We start from the raw sequence: 18,577 nt of genomic DNA on the forward strand, positions 1-18,577 counted from the left end.
TTTTGTACTTTACTTTTGTCTTGTGTGCTTTCTAGACGGTAAGATGTAAACCAATTTTGTGCTGAGATCTTCAGGACAGTTAATTGCCCTGAAGCAGAAGTACCGCTTCGAAGTCGGTCGAAACATCGGCTACTTAGTTGCTTTAATGTTTTGTAATGACGCTACTTGATAGGCCAATTTATTTTATACTTTAGTTCGGCAGATTCACTTGACAGCAAGAAATGGACCATTCTTGTGCTAAGGTCTTTGAAGTGACGGAATGCTACGCTGTGTCCCGTGCACACAGCGAACGCGCAGCTGGTAATTTCATTGTTATTTGTTTTCTGGGGACGGCTACTTCGTACAGTGAGTGGAGTCGCAGCGCTCCACCTATCTGCAATGTTTCCTGGAAATTATTAGTCCATCCTGTTCGAATATTTTTTCTAACTATCCTTGTTGTTTCCAAAATTTAGTGAGTCATTTATCCGAATATTATATCGGTTGACTTGATAGTTAACTGTTCGTTTTGCGAAGTAATTTTAAGATACGACGGAAAACATATAGAATGATTTACAAAATTTACCGACTGCCAAGATTATAATTCGATGAAGCTTCAACCATACAGTTGCAGTATAGTCCGTTAAGGTAACTGAAACACATACGCAATTAGAAAAACGGGAATGACATTTTTATTCCACGGCAATAATTACACTGAAGTCACCGTGATTCAGGACGGTCCCATCCGCATTACAAAAGTGGGAAGTGCTTTTTAATATGGTGTGTGATCACCAAGGACGACAATGCGTGCTTAACAACACGCTCCCATGCTGATCACAAGGTTGATAAGGAGCTCTGTGGTATAACGTCCGTCTTCTACCAGCGGGGCTGACAGCTGCTTGCTTTTAGCTACAATATAGCAGGTCAGCAACTGGAAGCAGTTAATTCCATAAATTATCTGGGAGTAGGCATTAGGAGTGATTAAAAATTGAATGATCATATAAAGATGATCGTCGGTAAAGCAGATGCCAGACTGAGATTCGTTGGAAGAGTCCTATGGAAATGCAATCCGTAAACAAAGGAAGTAGGTTATAGTACACTTGCTCGGCCACTGCTTGAATATTGCTCACCAGTGTGGGATCCGTACCAGATAGGGTTGATAGAGGAGATAGAGAAGATCCAACGGAGAGTAGCGCGCTTCGTTACAGGATCATTTGGTAATCGCGAAACCGTTACGGAGATGATAGATAAACTCCCGTGGAAGACTCTGCAGGAGAGATGCTCAGTAGCTCGGTACGGGCTTTTGTTGAAGTTTCGAGTACATACCTTCACCGAGGAGTCAAGCAGTATATTGCTCCCTCCTACGTATATCTCGCGAAGAGACCTTGAGGATAAAATCAGAGAGATTAGAGCCCACACAGAGGCATACCGACAATCTTTCTTTCCACGAACAATATGAGACTGGAATGGAAGGGAGAACCGAAAGAGGTACTCAAAGTACCCTCCGCCACACACCGCCAGGTGAGTTGCTGAGTACGCACGTAGAAGTAGATGTAGATTGTTTTGGACACCAGCACTGTGGCCGGTGTGACATCCTTCATGATATCAGTGAGGCAAGTTTGTTCGTGTGAAAGTTAAGCTGTACTGAAACAAATCTTCGACTGGCGTTGGAGTCTGCTTTCCTCTGCAAGCAGCAGCTACATATATGAGAAGTGACGTTTCAAAGGGACCAATGGGAAAAACGTGACTGATCTCAGTGGCACTTGTCTTGGATACCTGGGCCTTCCCTCGCGTCTGGCTCTACAGCTCTCAATTAATGGGCGGCTTACCTGTGCGCGTGCCTGCTCCCCGACCAGTATGACGTCCCTGGTGGCGTCGTGCAGGGGGATGTCGGAGATGAAGAGGCCTTTGCCGGTGAGCCCGTCGAGGCCGTCCAGGTAGGGCGAGCCCACGAACAGCAGCGAGTCCGACTCCGGGCACAGCACCATCTGGCCCTTCAGCTCCAAGCCCTGGGAATACAAAGGTAGAGCACTGACGTGAATACACTGTAAGGCGCCGTAGCGGTGGCTTTCTTTCTATCGTTTCTAAACTGATGATCCAAGGCTGACTGACCACATTTATTAATCATCATGCGGTAAGACGTTGGAAGGCTTTTGTTCGAAGAAGCAGCATTTTCATCTACAAAGACGTCAGAGAAGCCTTTGTCGATGGTCAGCAACCAACTGCTATACACAGTGTTTACAAATTAGTTATTCAGAAAAAAACTTTAATTCTGAAGACGGTAAATACCTCACAGAAATCTTTGATACAAACTGAGTATAGTACACCTTCAAAATTTATATAAAAATGTTGACGTGGCTACCGTCAGTAACACGACACATGTCCCACCTATAATCAAGTTCCTACCAATTCCTATGAAGCGCGTCTTAATACATGGTGCATCTGCTTGCATAATCAGCTGTAGCAGATCGTCGACGTTTCCCGGAAGCGGAGAAACAAACACACTGTCTTTAATGTAACCCCATACACAGAAGTCCATTGGAATTAAATCACGCGGATTGTGGTGGCGTGGAATGTCTTGCACAATGTCCAGTACAAGTCAGCATATTCGTACGGAGATGGTGAAAATCTCACGATTATAATATAGTGGTGAGCCAACTTGCTGTAAAATTAATTCTGAGTCCATATCCTGTTCTAATTGAGGCATTACATAATGGTCAGCCATGTCGAGGTACGATATTCTAGTTATAGTTGACACTGAAACAAAGGAAAGACCGAAATCTTGTTACAGCTTACAGTCGAAGAAACATTTACATTAGACGAGTCCCCTACATGTTCGATTACGTGATTCGGTATCTGCTTACCCAACATCCGAACATTATGACGATTCATTCTGTTGCAGGTATGGACGGTGGCTTCGTCGCTGAACGTTATTTTATGAAGAAAGTCAACTTCGGTCTGCGTATTATTAAACATGACTACACAACAAGCAGCTCTTTTTTCTTTATCACTTGCTCGTAAGTCTTGCCACAGATCCACTTTGTGTGGTTTGAATCACTGGCGTTTCCATAATACCTTCCACGCCGTAGCACTAGGTATACTCAATTCTAAGATGGCACATCCTGTTGATTTATCCGGATTAAGACTGTAAGAATGCCGAATGTATTCAATTGGTGCATAATAAGCTGCTGGCCGACCCTTTCCCGACGTCCTATGTGATAGACTGCCACATTCGGTGAAACGATTGTACCAATTATTAACAGTTATCTTTGAGTGTTGCCTTCAGATTTTTAGTCCTGAACTGTCTCTATACTGTAGTAGCGGATTTGGATTGATGAATAATTAGTGGCTATTTTTGTATAAATAATTGATAAATGTCCTGCATATTTCAGGTTGCCATCTGTTTTCTATGGACATGAGACTATTGCTCATATCCCCCAGATGTTTGCAATGCTTCAATTAAAGTTACCGTCTGTAAGACACAGTTCCATCAGTGTCACAATTTTGTTTGTACTGTTTCATCAATAGTGCCAAGTTGCTGTCAGTGCTCCAATACGGATTATTCCCATATAATGTTCTCTGTCCATTTCTTTACGAATTATTTGTGGTTTTCGGCCCCATGACGCATTACTCTACATTATTGGCATTTTGTGTAATAAAAGTTCATTAAGAATATTCTGGCGTACTTTCCACTCGTTTTCCATGCTCCCAGTGCACCTCTACTTATTTATGAGATAAGTTTTCCTTTCGCATTTCACTGTTTCTTGCTTGTAATTCACTTCAGTAACAATGCAAGCTAGTAAGCTAGTAAGTACCCCAGATTATCAAAATGGTTCAAATGACTCTGAGCACTATGGACTTAAAATCGGAGGTCATCGGTACCCTGGAACTAAGAACTACTTAAACCTAACTAACCTAAGGACATCACGCACATCCATGCCCGAGGCAGGATTCGGACCTGCCATTCCAGACTGAACCAGATGATAAGAAGTAACTTTTATAGCACATACGACGTGTCTTACAAAGTATAGATAAATTTTGTTGTTCTAAAGTATTTTATCTGTTCGCCCACGTTAATGTTATCTCCTTGAAGTTGGTCCTCATTATATATTATACGCTTATCCCAACGCTTTGTCCAATTGCTGAAAAGTGCTAGAACTCGAGCTTCGAGATAATTTTTAGCTCTCGCTGCCTAGCATTTTTAAACTCTAACATACTTGTAAAACGACAGCCCCTTGTGGCTTTCTTTACTACTGCTATAATAAAATGTTACATGGGGTTATGCCCAGCGGATATGGAAACTGGACCATCATTGCAGTATTGTGGAGCAAAAACCCCAACATGTTTACTAATACTATCGGGGAGTATTTCGAACTGCTGCACACAAACGGCATTGGACTTGTGTAAGTAGTCCCCCTCACCAATAGTTCGACTTTGGGGAAGTAATCATGGATTACTATGAGGTTAAAATCGGAGAAACAGTGACCATAACCTCTAGCGTCGACCTTCATTGGTATGGAGATCCAGAATGCTTCCACAGAAACGACTGAGTGTTTGTTTTGACGTCATACCCGTAAAACTACGTTCCCTATTCTGTTACGGCATCTTTCAACAGTTCTTCATAATTGTTGAGTTCTTGTAATGGCTTCTGAGTAACTTCCTTTCACCTGTGTTACGTTTGAAATGGCTATTATTTTGGAGCAAACTGTGATGTCACACGTTTCAAACCGAAGCAATTCGAATTCATTAGCCTACTGGCAAACCAAAATGGTCAGCGAACTCTCTGGTCCTTATTATTTGATAGCTCATAATCATTTCTTAAACTTTTTCCACGATTTCATGATAATGCGTAGGAGCCTCTACAGTACTCGTTACTTTTAACGCCTTGCAGATCTCCTTTTAAACGCTTTCACCACTCGCAAACCCTTCATTTACACACAGTAGACTAAACGAAGCAGTAATTTCTAAAATTGTAGTGCATTCCATTCCGTTCTTATAGCAAAAAGTAATCGCAACGGTACCAGTAAAACATATGAAACCTATTTGACGATTGGCAACGTACTAAATATCCGATATGGCTAACACACTACACATACTTTACAGGATCAACGAAAAAAATGTCGCGAAAGGGAGTAATAAAATATTCAAATTTACAAAATTGTCCTTACACTTCGAAAACACATCGTAAATAAATCTTCCCCAGTTCAAGATGACTCCTGATGTCAGGCTATAGACACATTACACACACTGCTCTATACGAAGAAAACACCGTAATCTGTGAATCTATCTTTTTTCAGTTGTAAAACTTTGTATTGGAATAGTCGTTCCACCAGGTACATCGTTTCCGTTTACAAACCCGTGTTCGCCCGGTTGCTACATTGGCTGACTACAGCAATAGCCTGTACGTGCGAGCGTGCTGTGCTTGGTAATCGGGCGTAATACGTTGATTGGCTTAACACTGGTCGGTTGCTCGCGCCCCAGGCCTGCGCCTGTTGGCACGCAGAACGTGCCGAACCTGTGGTTACCAAAAACATCAACCATTTGGTCACTGAACAAAAGATCAAAAGGCTCATCGTTTCATCGTACTACAGCTGGTTTTTAACAAATTTCAACAAGCAGCAACCGGATGGATTGTTTCTTCAGTAGATCTCCGTAACTAATCATTCGTTACCACATCATGTATGAACGCTATCTGAAGACTGAGTAACGCCATCTGTACGTTATACTTATAAGCGGTGTAAATCATTTTAAGCGAGATGTAGTTACGTTGTCTCACCAGGGGTAAGATAGATACTGCCTACAGGAAAATTAAAGAGACGTTTGGAGAAAAGAGAACCACTTGTATGAATATCAAGAGCTCAGATGGAAACCCAGTTCTAAGCAAAGAAGGGAAAGCAGAAAGGTGGAAGGAGTATATAGAGGGTCTATACAAGGGCGATGTACTTGAGGACAATATTATGGAAATGGAAGAGGATGTTGACGAAGATGAAATGGGAGATATACTGCGTGAAGTGTTTGACAGAGCACTGAAAGACCTGAATAGAAACAAGGCCCCAGGAGTAGACAACTTTCCATTAGAACTACTGACAGCATTGGGAGAGCCAGTCCTGACAAAACTCTACCATCTGCTGATCAAGATATATGAGACAGGCGAAATACCCACAGACTTCAAGAACAATATAATAATTGCAATCCCAAAGAAAGCAGGTGTTGACAGATGTGAAAATTACCGAACTATCAGTTTAATAAATCACGGCTGCAAAATACTAACGCGAATTCTTTACAGACGAATGGAAAAACTAGTAGAAGCCGACTTTGGGGAAGATCAGTTGGGATTCCGTAGAAATATTGGAACACGTGAGGCAATACTGTCCCTACGACTTATCTTAGAAGTTAGATTAAGGAAAGGCAAACACACGTTTCTAGCATTTGTAGACTTGGAGAAAACTTTTGACAATGTTGAATGGAATACTCTCTTTCAAATTCTGAAGGTATCAGGGGTAAAATACAGGGAGCGAATGCCTATTTACAATTTATACAGAAACCAGATGGCAGTTATAAGAATCGAGGGATACGAAAGGGAAGCAGTGGTTGGGAAGGGAGTGAGACAGGGTTGTAGCCTCTCCCCGATGTTATTCAATCTGTATATTGAGCAAGCAGTGAAAGAAACAAAATAAAAATTCGAAGTAGGTATTAAAATCCATGGAGAAGAAATAAAAATTTCGAGGTTTGGCGATGACATTGTAATTCTGTCAGAGACAACCAAAGGACTTGGAAGAGCAGTTGAACGGAATGGATAGTGTCTTGAAAGAAGGGTATAAGATGAACATCAACAAAAGCAAAACGAGGATAATGGAATGTAGTCGAATTAAGTCGGGTGATGCTGAGGGAAGTAGATTAGGGAATGAGACACTTAAAGTAGTAAAGCAGTTTTGCTATTTGGGGAGCAAAATAACTGATGATGGTCGAAGTAGAGAGGATATAAAATGTAGACTGGCAATGGCAAGGAAAGTGTTTCTGAAGAAGAGAAATTTGTTAACATCGAGTATAGATTTGAGTGTCAGGTAGTCGTTTCTGAAAGTATTTGTATGGAGTGCAGCCATGTATGGAAGTGAAACATGGACGATAAATAGTTTGGACAAGAAGAGAATAGTGGCTTTTGAAATGTGGTGCTACAGAAGAATGCTGAAGATTAGATGGGTAGATCACATAACTAATGAGGAGGTGTTGAATAGAATTGGGGAGAAGAGGAGTTTGTGGCACAACTTGACAAGAAGAAGGGACCGGTTGGTAGGACATGTTCTGAGGCATCAAGGGATCACCAATTTAGTATAGGAGGGCAGCGTGGAGGGTAAAAATCGTAGATGGAGACCAAGAGATGAATACACTAAGCAGATTTAGAAGGATGTAGGTTGCAGTAGTTACTGGGAGATGAAAATGCTTGCACAGTATAGAGTAGCATGGAGAGCTGCATCGAACCAGTCTCAGGACTGAAGACCACAACAACAACAACGTAGTTACGTTACATAATTTAGGGGATATGTTAATATCATAATAATGTAATGGTCATTATCAGCATGTTCTGTAAATCTCGTAGGAAATGATAGTATACTTTTACGTACATTGTACTATTTACAGCATGCTGTTTCGTTTAACTCTCATATTTCATGCATTTAATCCATAGTGGACTCAGGTGTAATCCGTGACTGCTACTTTTTTAGGGTGCATAATAATACCTGCTGCCAATATAGAAGGTGATTGTATTTAATACACTAACGGTTTCGGGCTTGTGCCAATCTTCAGATGGTTTGCATCTGGCTGCATGTTACCACACTCAGTGTTGGAGAATGCTGTTTAAATCGAAAACAATGGTGTGATGATGAATATGTTGACAAACATGAAACACATGGAAGTGGCTAAGCAACATGTATTGCAAAATATTATAGTGCTTACACAAAGCTGGTCTATCCATATCGTTTAGAAAGTACATTTGTTACATTTACGTAAAAAAAAAATATTTCTTTTTGGACATGTTAACTGTGTATTAGTCACCATTTATTGTGGTGTTTCTATATTACGTCTTTGATACACTATTACACTTTCGATGTTGGTAACATCAGACACACTTGCACTCACAACATCCAACATGTTCAAATAGAGACATAGGGGCTATGGTCAAAGAGATTAAGTTTAAGAAGTACGAATATTTTATACTTATAAGTGCATAACTAATATTACAAATTATGAAAATGAAATACATACATGATTGTATGATTCTGAAACCAATCGGTTATTCATAATGTCTAGAATGGCTGCTGGTCTTATAAAAGGTTAAATTGTTTTATCCAGAGATTTATATGTGTGAGGGGGCTTATGTTACAGCCTTTGATTTTTAAATCTTCTGTGAAATTTAAAGGAAGTTTGGTAACATTGAGAGTGTAATGAGAATTTCTCTGTAAACTCCTGAGGAGAAAGTGGATGAGTTTCTATAAGGAAGAGGGCTTGCATAACGTGATTACGAGAAAGAGGTGTCTATACAGAATAATTAGGAGATCCAATTTTAAAATCATTATTCAAAATACCTTTGGAAGACTTAAGGTCTAATAACGCAGAAAGAGTAGAAAACATTCCATCAGAATTTCTAAAATCATTGGAAGAAGTGGCAACAATACGACTATTCACAATGGTGTGTAGAATTTGAGAGGCTACCAATGTGCCATGTGACTTCCGGGAAAAGTTATCCACAAAATTCCTAAGATTGCATGAGCCAAAAATCGCAAGACTTATCGCAAAGTTCATGCATCCAAGTTGCTAGCAAGAATAATATACAGAAGAATGTATAAGAAAAGTGAGGATGTGTTAGATGATGATCAGTTTAGCTCTAAACAAGGCAAGACACCAAAGAGGCAGTTATAATGTTGCAGTTGATGATGGAAGCAAGACTAAAAAATATAACTGACACATTCGTAGGATGTATCGACCAGGGAAAAGCGTTCAACAATGTAAAATGGTGCTAGATGTTCGAAATTCTCAGAAAATATGTGTAAGCTATAGGGAACGACGAGGAAAACACGAAATGTACAAGAGACAAGTGGAAGACGAAGAACAAAGGGCTGGATTAAAAAGGGTGCAAAACAAAGATGTAGTCTGTCGCCTGTACTGTTGAATCTGTACATCGAAGAAGCAATGATGGGAATAAATGAAATAATCAAGAGTGGAATTAAAATTCAAGGTGAAAGGATTTCAGTGATAAAGTGCGCTGATGACATTCTATCCTCAGTGAATACGAAGAAGAATTACAGTATCTGCTGAATGGAATGAAGCGTCTAATGAGCACTGAACATGGATTGAGAGTAAATCGAAGAAAGACGAAAGCCATGAGAAGTAACAGAAATGAGAACAGTGAGAAAGGTAACATTGGACGTTCGCTCTCGATGTGGGTTAAGAAATGCTGCTACCTAGGTAACAAAATAACCCTTGACTTGTGGATCAAGGACAATATCAAAACCAGACTAGCACTAAAATAGTGCCTTCTTGGCCAAGAAAATTCTACTAAAATCAAACACAGGCCTCCATTTGAGGAAGATATTTCTGAGAATGAGTGTTGCCAGTACAACGTTGTATGATAGTGAAACATTGACTGTGGGAAAAACAATAACAAGAGAGAATCGAAGCATTTAATGTGAAGTGCTACAAACAATATTTGAAAATTAAGTGGACTGATAAAACAAGGAATCAGGAGGTTCCGCACTGAATCAGAGAGGAAGAGGAACAATGGAAAACACTGAGAAGAAGAAGGGACGGGATGGTAGGATATCTGTTAAGACATCAGGGAATAACTTCAATGGTACTAGAGACAGATGTAGATGATAAAAACTATAGAGGAAGAAAGATATCGAAATACAGGCAACAAATAACTGAGGACGTATTTTGCAAGTGCTTCTCTGAGATGAAGAGGTAGGGATAGGGAGGAATTCGTTGTGTCGCCACATCAAACTATTCAGAAGATTGATGACTAAAAAAAAGTAAATGCATTTCGTTAGAGTTCTGTTGAAATGATTTGTTTCAAGGTCTACTTGTTTGAGAATTAGATGTGGTGGGTTTGGAGCTATGGATGAAGATTTTGAGCTCCTAAAGAAGATTCATTTTCATTTCTTTGCTGATGGTTCGTAGTATCTGTAGGTTGTCTTTAATGGCTGTGGCTGAGTGGCCATGCGCTTTCAGATTTCTAGCAAAAATGGACTTATCCAAATTATTTAGGCAGAAGGCTAACGCAACTGAAGGAACATGACCACACAGCCACAGCCGTTAAAGACAACCTACAACTGCTATCCCCTGGCAGCAAAGGAGAAAAACTGAACCTTCTTGAATAACTCAAAATATACATCTATAGGCCCAAATTGTCACCCCTAATTCTCAATGAACAAGGAGACCTAGCAAGCAAATGATTCATACACATCCTTAATGAAATACACTCCTGGAAATTGAAATAAGAGCACCGTGAATTCATTGTCCCAGGAAGGGGAAACTTTATTGACACATTCCTGGGGTCAGATACATCACATGATCACACTGACAGAACCACAGGCACATAGACACAGGCAACAGAGCACGCACAATGTCGGCACTAGTACAGTGTATATCCACCTTTTGCAGCAATGCAGGCTGCTATTCTCCCATGGAGACAATCGTAGAGATGCTGGATGTAGTCCTGTGGAACGGCTTGCCATGCCATTTCCACCTGGCGCCTCAGTTGGACCAGCGTTCGTGCTGGACGTGCAGACCGCGTGAGACGACGCTTCATCCAGTCCCAAACATGCTCAAAGGGGGACAGATCCGGAGATCTTGCTGGCCAGGGTAGTTGACTTACACCTTCTAGAGCACGTTGGGTGGCACGGGATACATGCGGACGTGCATTGTCCTGTTGGAACAGCAAGTTCCCTTGCCGGTCTAGGAATGGTAGAACGATGGGTTCGATGACGGTTTGGATGTACCGTGCACTACTCAGTGTCCCCTCGACGATCATCAGTGGTGTACGGCCAGTGTAGGAGATCGCTCCCCACACCATGATGCCGGGTGTTGGCCCTGTGTGCCACGGTCGTATGCAGTCCTGATTGTGGCGCTCACCTGCACGGCGCCAAACACGCATATGACCATCATTGGCACCAAGGCAGAAGCGACTCTCATCGCTGAAGACGACACGTCTCCATTCGTCCCTCCATTCACGCCTGTCGCGACACCACTGTAGGCGGGCTGCACGATGTTGGGGCGTGAGCGGAAGACGGCCTAACGGTGTGCGGGACCGTAGCCCAGCTTCATGGAGACGGTTGCGAATGGTCCTCGCCGATACCCCAGGAGCAACAGTGTCCCTAATTTGCTGGGAAGTGGCGGTGCGGTCCCCTACGGCACTGCGTAGGATCCTACGGTCTTGGCGTGCATCCGTGCGTCGCTGCGGTCTGGTCCCAGGTCGACGGGCACGTGCACCTTCCGCCGACCACTGGCGACAACATCGATGTACTGTGGAGACCTCACGCCCCACGTGTTGAGCAATTCGGCGGTACGTCCACCCGGCCTCCTGCATGCCCACTATACGCCCTCGCTCAAAGTCCGTCAACTGCACATACGGTTCACGTCCACGCTGTCGCGGCATGCTACCAGTGTTAAAGACTGCGATGGAGCTCCGTATGCCACGGCAAACTGGCTGACTCTGACGGCGGCGGTGCACAAATGCTGCGCAGCTAGCGCCATTCCTCGGCCAACACCGCGGTTCCTGGTGTGTCCGCTGTGCCGTGCGTGTGATCATTGCTTGTACAGCCCTCTCGCAGTGTCCGGAGCAAGTATGGTGGGTCTGACACACCGGTGTCAATGTGTTCTTTTTTCCATTTCCAGGAGTGTATTTATAAATCTCACGTCCCCCTCGCACCTAGCACTATCTGGAAGAAAATCATGTCTAAATAACTATATATAATTTAACAGTAACGATTTTAGAAAATATAAATAACTGTGTGTTTCCAAAATCATGCACTCATGTAACAAATTTACTTTCGAGGTTAGTAGTATCTGTTATGAACGTGTATGTGTAACGTTTCTGTACTTCTTTGACTTAAGCTCTTTGAAATAACGTCTGTTTTTCAAATGTAAACATGTTGTGTGTTGTGAGTGCATGTCTGTTTGAAGATACCAACATCTTAGGTGCCACTAGTTTGTCAAAGACATAACACAGAAGCACCAGTTATTAGCATGGTAACTAATATAGTGTTAATATCTAAGGAACGAAATATTTTTGTACAAAGATGTGACAAATATACTGTGAAAATGATATGTATGGACCAGATTTATGAATGTACTATAATATTTTGCAACATATGACACTTAACAACTTCGAAATGTTTGATATGTCTATCTATTCATCAAAATGCCATTTATTTTCGATTTAAACAGTGACCTCCAACACTAGCCATGGAAAATTGTACCTGAATGAAAGCCACCTGAAGATGAGTACATGACCGAAACCATTCGTATCACCTGCTGTTGACCACTACTTTTGTTCACGTTACATCTTCTCTGTATAATGTGCCTCATGAATTCAGCTTTCCCACACTTGAGAGCTACAAAATATGCATGGTGGATTATATTTATAATATTTTATAGCATCAGATAATTAACCGCTTCAGTTGTAAGTAGTTCTGTTCGATGAAGCAGTTAATTATCTGATTCTACCAAGTAGCTCAGTTTCGGATCTCCTATACAAATCTTATGAATAATATTTTGGTCATCAGTAAAAGTAGCACCAACAACAGACAGCATTTGTCACAGCTATGTACATGACATAGATATAAATGAATTCTCTTTCGATATTTAATTTTTATTCCATTTCACAATTATCTTGACAAATTAAGGTCATAGGCCCCATGCACAAAACACTAAAAATTAACCATATTAAGTTTGTTTAAGACACTCGAAATCTCCTCAGACTTCAAAAGTAATGTACTAAGTATGCAGATTAAGCACTGTAATAAGTCATGCTTGCAATGTGCTAACAGGAATTACATTCATAGTGAAGGGAAGATTGGCAGAAGCCAGTCTAGAGGGAGAGCAATGTAGGCTCTGAAGAACGGTAGTAATACTCGAAACAATACTAACCATACGTTTTATCTGACACGACAGTTTCAGCATTTGCTGAATTATACAGGCTTTTAGTAATGTATACTAGGACACTTTTTGAAATTTTGATGTTATTAGGCCTAGAATATACGAATCTGAGGTTCAACTTCCATTTGTGCAGCAAAATACTGCGTTAGATAAAATAATGAGGGGTTCCAATCGAGAAGAGTGAGAAGCGGGTTTGTAGCATTTCCGTTACTATACTCATTGCGTGCATATCACAAGAGATAATGGAACCAAGTCAGCTTAGAAAAAGGATTAAAAATTTAGCTACACGAAATAAAAAGATCTTTCAAGTGATTGCATTTTATCATATTTATTCGACAGATGCCTAACTACATAAAAGGCTAGCTGAATGGAAGGTATAGTGTTGTTAGAATAGGTTGTATAATGAGCATCAATAAGGAAACGGCAATCGGTTGCGGACAAAATAAGTCAAGTGATGTTCGTGAATTTAGATTAGGAAATAAAATGTAAACTGATTGACGAATGGTGTATATTAACGTCAAATATAAATTCAAATCTGAAATATTCTTTTCCTAAGGTTTTGCTGGAATTTAACCTTATAATGACGAAACATGGCGGTACACTGGACAAACAGAGAGAGGAAAGAAATTTCAGAAATGTTTTGTTACGGAAGAATGTTGAAGGTTAGATGGATAGACCTGATAGTTAACGAAATGTTAGTGAACTGTATCAGAGAGAAAATAGTATGCGACAATGGGACTAAAACAAGTGAGAGGTTACTACTTGACTAGAAGAAGGCATAGGTTTACTAGGCACTCCCTGGGGCTTCAAGATATAGTTAATTTGATAATTGATGAATGAGTTTTGGGAAAAACTTTTAGAGACAAACCAAAGTTTGACGACAGTAATCAGGTTCATATGGATATAGAGATTTCCACGAGATAGAGAGCAACACTTTTAACGATAATAGTGAAGGAGATGATATTTATATCAATAATTTGAACAAAATTAATAAAAAATATACAGCATACGAAGTAAGATCACTTCGCAAGTTTTAGTAAAGACAAGGGAAAGAGAAGGTGTTTACCGTTGTATTTTGGTAACAATTATCCTGGTAATTGCCTAGAAAACTCAAGCTAGGGTGCCTTGAGTATGTTCATAATCTTGCATTTAGGCATGAATATTTTTTCATACTTTCCGATGTATTTTAGCGACTTACAATTCTTGTAACAACAAAACAGAAAATCTAGAGTTCTTGCTTATTACTCTACTGCTTTCAGTTAATTACGAGTATACCTAGTGGAAACAGCTCCACTTATCCCCGATGCCTGTAGACAACGTTCTCTCAAAGACGGGTGTATTCAGATTGGGGAAACGTCCTTGTCGAAACGTGGCTATTTACGTTAAGTGCAACAAATTTCAGATCTTCTGTTGCAGTAATGGAGGCAATATTGGAAGAGGCTGAATGTTCTTGTGAATAGAATTATGTGTAGAAATTGAAAACAATGCTTTTCATTTCAGTAAAAATTGAGTATATTTGCAGTAAAAGAATTGACCTACTCCGCATTGCTTCAGCTGCTGTGTTATGCATTCCTTACATGACTCAGTACAAATAACGATTGTATCATATGAAATCAACATAGCTTTGGAATTATCGATTACGGTTGGAGACAAGTCTTTAATGATAGGAGTAGAAGAAGCAGCGCTAGCGTAGCGGACTTGCCGACTATCTTTTATGAATTACATTGCATGTGGCTTGTTCACTGGCGATTTTGACGTCGACCGTATGAAATGGTCAGTGAGTTAAATCTCATTGCTCCACCTAAGAAAATATTCTAGGTGGTTATATACATTCAATGACAGTAAGAAAAGTTACTTACTAATATCTAGATTCCTTATACAACCAACGCATTTTGTACAATAAAAACACTACCTGGGCTTATTTGTGAAGACATAAATAAATAATTTTGTTGGGTAACTGAAGTACCAACGCCCTGCGCCTTATGGGTGGAGGATAGAGTCTGAATAGCAATGCACGATAGTTTCCAGACGGGTGTCATTAGTCTAAGAAAAGTGTGTATTGTGTATTCTATGGAGAAGTCGAGAACTGAGTGAAATTTTGTCATAGCAAACGTGATTGAGAGTAAATGTGGCGGTCATTATTGTGTCTTATTCTTCAATGAGCAGTTAACGTGGAAAGACTGTATTGTACTTACGAGCGTCGTATTAACCAGCGTTATTTTGTACTGCCAGATGATGTATTTATTGTCGTGGAATGGTGATAATTGTCTGATTTGTGATATCTTATACATCACGTAACTGTTTAAACTAAACCTGAGAATTTGTTATAAAAATTCTGTGGGATATTTTCAGTATCAGTGCAATGTGAGAATATATATGTGGTCCTTAAATCTTGGTTATTGTATCTACTAGCGGGCGAGTTAGAGATTCTGCTCTTGTTTGTGATTAACGTCACAGCTGCAGAAATTTTGTGAATATTGGCGGACAATTTTCACTCCTTCCTAAGACCGAAGTTACGACGTTATTAGTTCTCAGGTTCTCTCGCTGCGGTGCAGTCGGTGAAATACTGTCGGACAATTAAGAACCTGACTGTCGGTATAGTCAAGGTGTGCCCGTTAAGCAAGGCAGCAGCGCCTCACTACAAAGTACCAGAGTTGAAAAGATTTTCCACGAACACGTTCAGTCCGATATCACTGAAGACAGGTGTTCGAAGACACCTACTACAAGAATAATGAAGTAGCAGACGCTTTCATGTGCAGACGAAGGAGGGTGTTTCGTACCCTCGTAAACCACAATCAGCTGAAGTGGCCAAGCCGGCAGCACGTCATCTTTACCGCAACGACTAACAAGATTGGAAGTAATGTTAGAGCCGGTGTTCCAGTCCATCCCAAAAATTCCAGAAAACACACATCCCATGAAGAACGACGTTGAAATTAGAGAGTCAGGTGTGCGGATGTGTTCATGGAGGGTTAGCAATGCGCACTGTCACCGATCACTACAATTAACGCAAGTGCAAGATAAAAAAGGGAGAGAGAGCTAGAGAAGAGTGTGGTGGTAGAACACTGCCAGGGGAATGGTCACAGAACACTACTTTTGGAGTATGGGATTTTTGCCTAGGCGACTACGGCGCAGTTACTTATAAATCAGGAACCCACGCCGAGTATGGCATGGTAGCGTGCTTCTACGTCTATATCTATACTCTGCAAACCAGCTTACGGTGAACGGCGAAGGATTCATTGTGTATGAATGTCATTTCCCCCTTATCATTTTCCAGTCGTGACTGTTTCGCGGAAAGACGGCTTACTCCTAAGCCTCCGTGTTGCCTCGAATCTCTCTAATACCATCTTCATGAAAACTTCGCGAGATATGTGTAGGAGGAAGCAGTATATTGGTTGACTCTTCTAGGCGCTTCGGAGATTTAGCTGTAGACCATACCGTGATGCAGAACACCTCTCTTTCAGCGTCTGCCGCTGGAGGTGACAGCAACTCTGTGATTCTTTCGAGCTTACTAAATTAATCTTTAACGAAACATGCTGCTCTTCTATGAATCTTCTCTGTTTTTCTATCAATCCTATTTGATGTGGTTCCCATACTGACGACCAGTAAAGAAGTATTGGCCGAACGAATATTTTGAAAGCTACTTCCTTTGTTGATGGACTGTATCTCCCGAGGATTCTTTCAATGAGTCTCAGGCTGTGATCTGCGTCACCCGTGATTCATTTTATGTGGCCGTTCCATTTCAGATCTCTCCGTACACATACTCAAAGGTATTTGATGGAAGTAACTGCTTCCACGCACTGTCCTGCTGTCGTATAATCATGCAGTAAACGGCCTTTCTGTCTATTAAAATTTGTGAATGTTGAGGGTCACTATCCACTGCAGCAACCCTCGATTCTCTCTAGGTCTTCCTGCATTTGGCTACAGTTTAATAGACCTGAGATTCTATGTACATTAAAGCCCTATTCACGAAAATCTTAGTGAAACTTCCGACATTACCTGCTAGGTCATTTATACTAGGGTTGGAACATAAATAGTGGCAAGTTTTTATTCACAACCGATAAAAATGTGTTACATCTTTGCACCTGTTACTGCCCTTCAAAGTAGTTACCAGCGTCGTGCAGAACCCGTCGCCAGCGATGTGGAAGGCGTAGTATATCGTTATCAGAGCCTGTTCTGTTAATGGTGAGAATGGAGCTGTCTACTGCCCGTCGAATCTCTGGAACAGCTCTGAAGCGAATGCCACGAAGTGGTTCCTTCATCTTCGGAATCAAATGTGAATCATTACGTCCTTCGTGCGACGATTTAAAGGAGGAACTACAGTACAAGCTTCATCTGTGAAACTGTTTTGGAAAAGACATGTAATACTTAGGCCTTTTCTACGTCATCCTCCGATTCAATGCCATTAAGGATTTGAGCAGCGTACGGAAGAAGTGGAAAGTGCTTGACATTTACTGGTCAGTGCAGGCGGTAGATTCGAATATGACAGTTAAGCTTTCGACACAAGGTAGAGCAAGGCTGACGGAGCACGCTCGTAGCACTGATTAGCGTCACTAAACAACAAAAAAATGCAGTTTTTATTAAAACTTTTATTGCCCTTATGTATTTTATTATTATGTCAAGTGTTAGGAGGAGCCCGGATTCAATTCTCGGCCAGGTCGATTATTTTCTCCGCATGGGAACTGGGTGTTGCGTTGTCCTCTCTTTCGTATCGTCATAATTTTCACTCCATCTGAGATGGCTGTATGGGGCACCTCCCAAAGGGCAATAATATCGGTGCTGAAGTGTTCACCATTTCGATCACTGATCTTCGTAGTTAGAACTTTCCACGAAACTTCATGTCAAGTTTAATTCTGATAGTCTGACGACAGGGTACATCAGTAACGCTCAGTAAAGATTTTATAACACGGGACTTTTGATATTTGCTGGACCATAGTGCGTTCTCAATTTTGATTGTTTTGCTGAAAGTCTCCTTTGCTACCGTGATCGCACCCGTGACGAACCGACGTTGTGGTTGGTTGCTTAATTCGTCTTCCAGTGTATCATATTGGCCCACTTCTGGATAGTTTTGACAATACTGCCTCACTTATATAAAGCAGGTACGTAGAGTATCTGGCATTCGGAAGTTTTGATTCCAGCTGTGGCAGCAGTCGAAAGATAGACAATTTTATCCCAATTCGTCTTGAAAACTGAGAACACTTTACAATGTTATTCCAATGCGCCATATAGTTTCTTGGTACTGGCAGACAGACTGTCACAACAGGCACGTTTCTTTGCCTATTCTGTTACCAAGAAATTCGTTCCTAAGGACGGGGCTCTACAGAGGTTGAAAACTTTCAGACAAGGAGACCCTTCCCGTAGAATTTCAACACCCAAAATAGTGTTTCGTAGGACTGGATACAGAAATCGCCGCTCTGGAAATGAGCGTTTTGTCTCATTGGCCAGGAGGCCT

The 18,577-nt window shown here is 41.1% G+C and overlaps 1 protein-coding gene across 1 annotated transcript in view; it reads right to left on the bottom strand.

Annotated features, from left to right (window-relative positions):
• LOC124805632 (head-specific guanylate cyclase-like) overlaps window positions 1–18,577 on the bottom strand; it is a 498,299-nt gene that overhangs the window by 82,992 nt on the left and 396,730 nt on the right. Inside the window, exon 7 of the mRNA XM_047266199.1 lies at window positions 1,806–1,985. Coding sequence (XP_047122155.1) covers window positions 1,806–1,985 — 180 coding nt within the window. The remainder of the gene's footprint in view (window positions 1–1,805; window positions 1,986–18,577) is intronic.

The sequence above is a fragment of the Schistocerca piceifrons genome, chromosome 7 (assembly GCF_021461385.2).
Source record: "Schistocerca piceifrons isolate TAMUIC-IGC-003096 chromosome 7, iqSchPice1.1, whole genome shotgun sequence".
In the NCBI taxonomy this organism is placed as follows: domain Eukaryota; kingdom Metazoa; phylum Arthropoda; class Insecta; order Orthoptera; family Acrididae; genus Schistocerca; species Schistocerca piceifrons.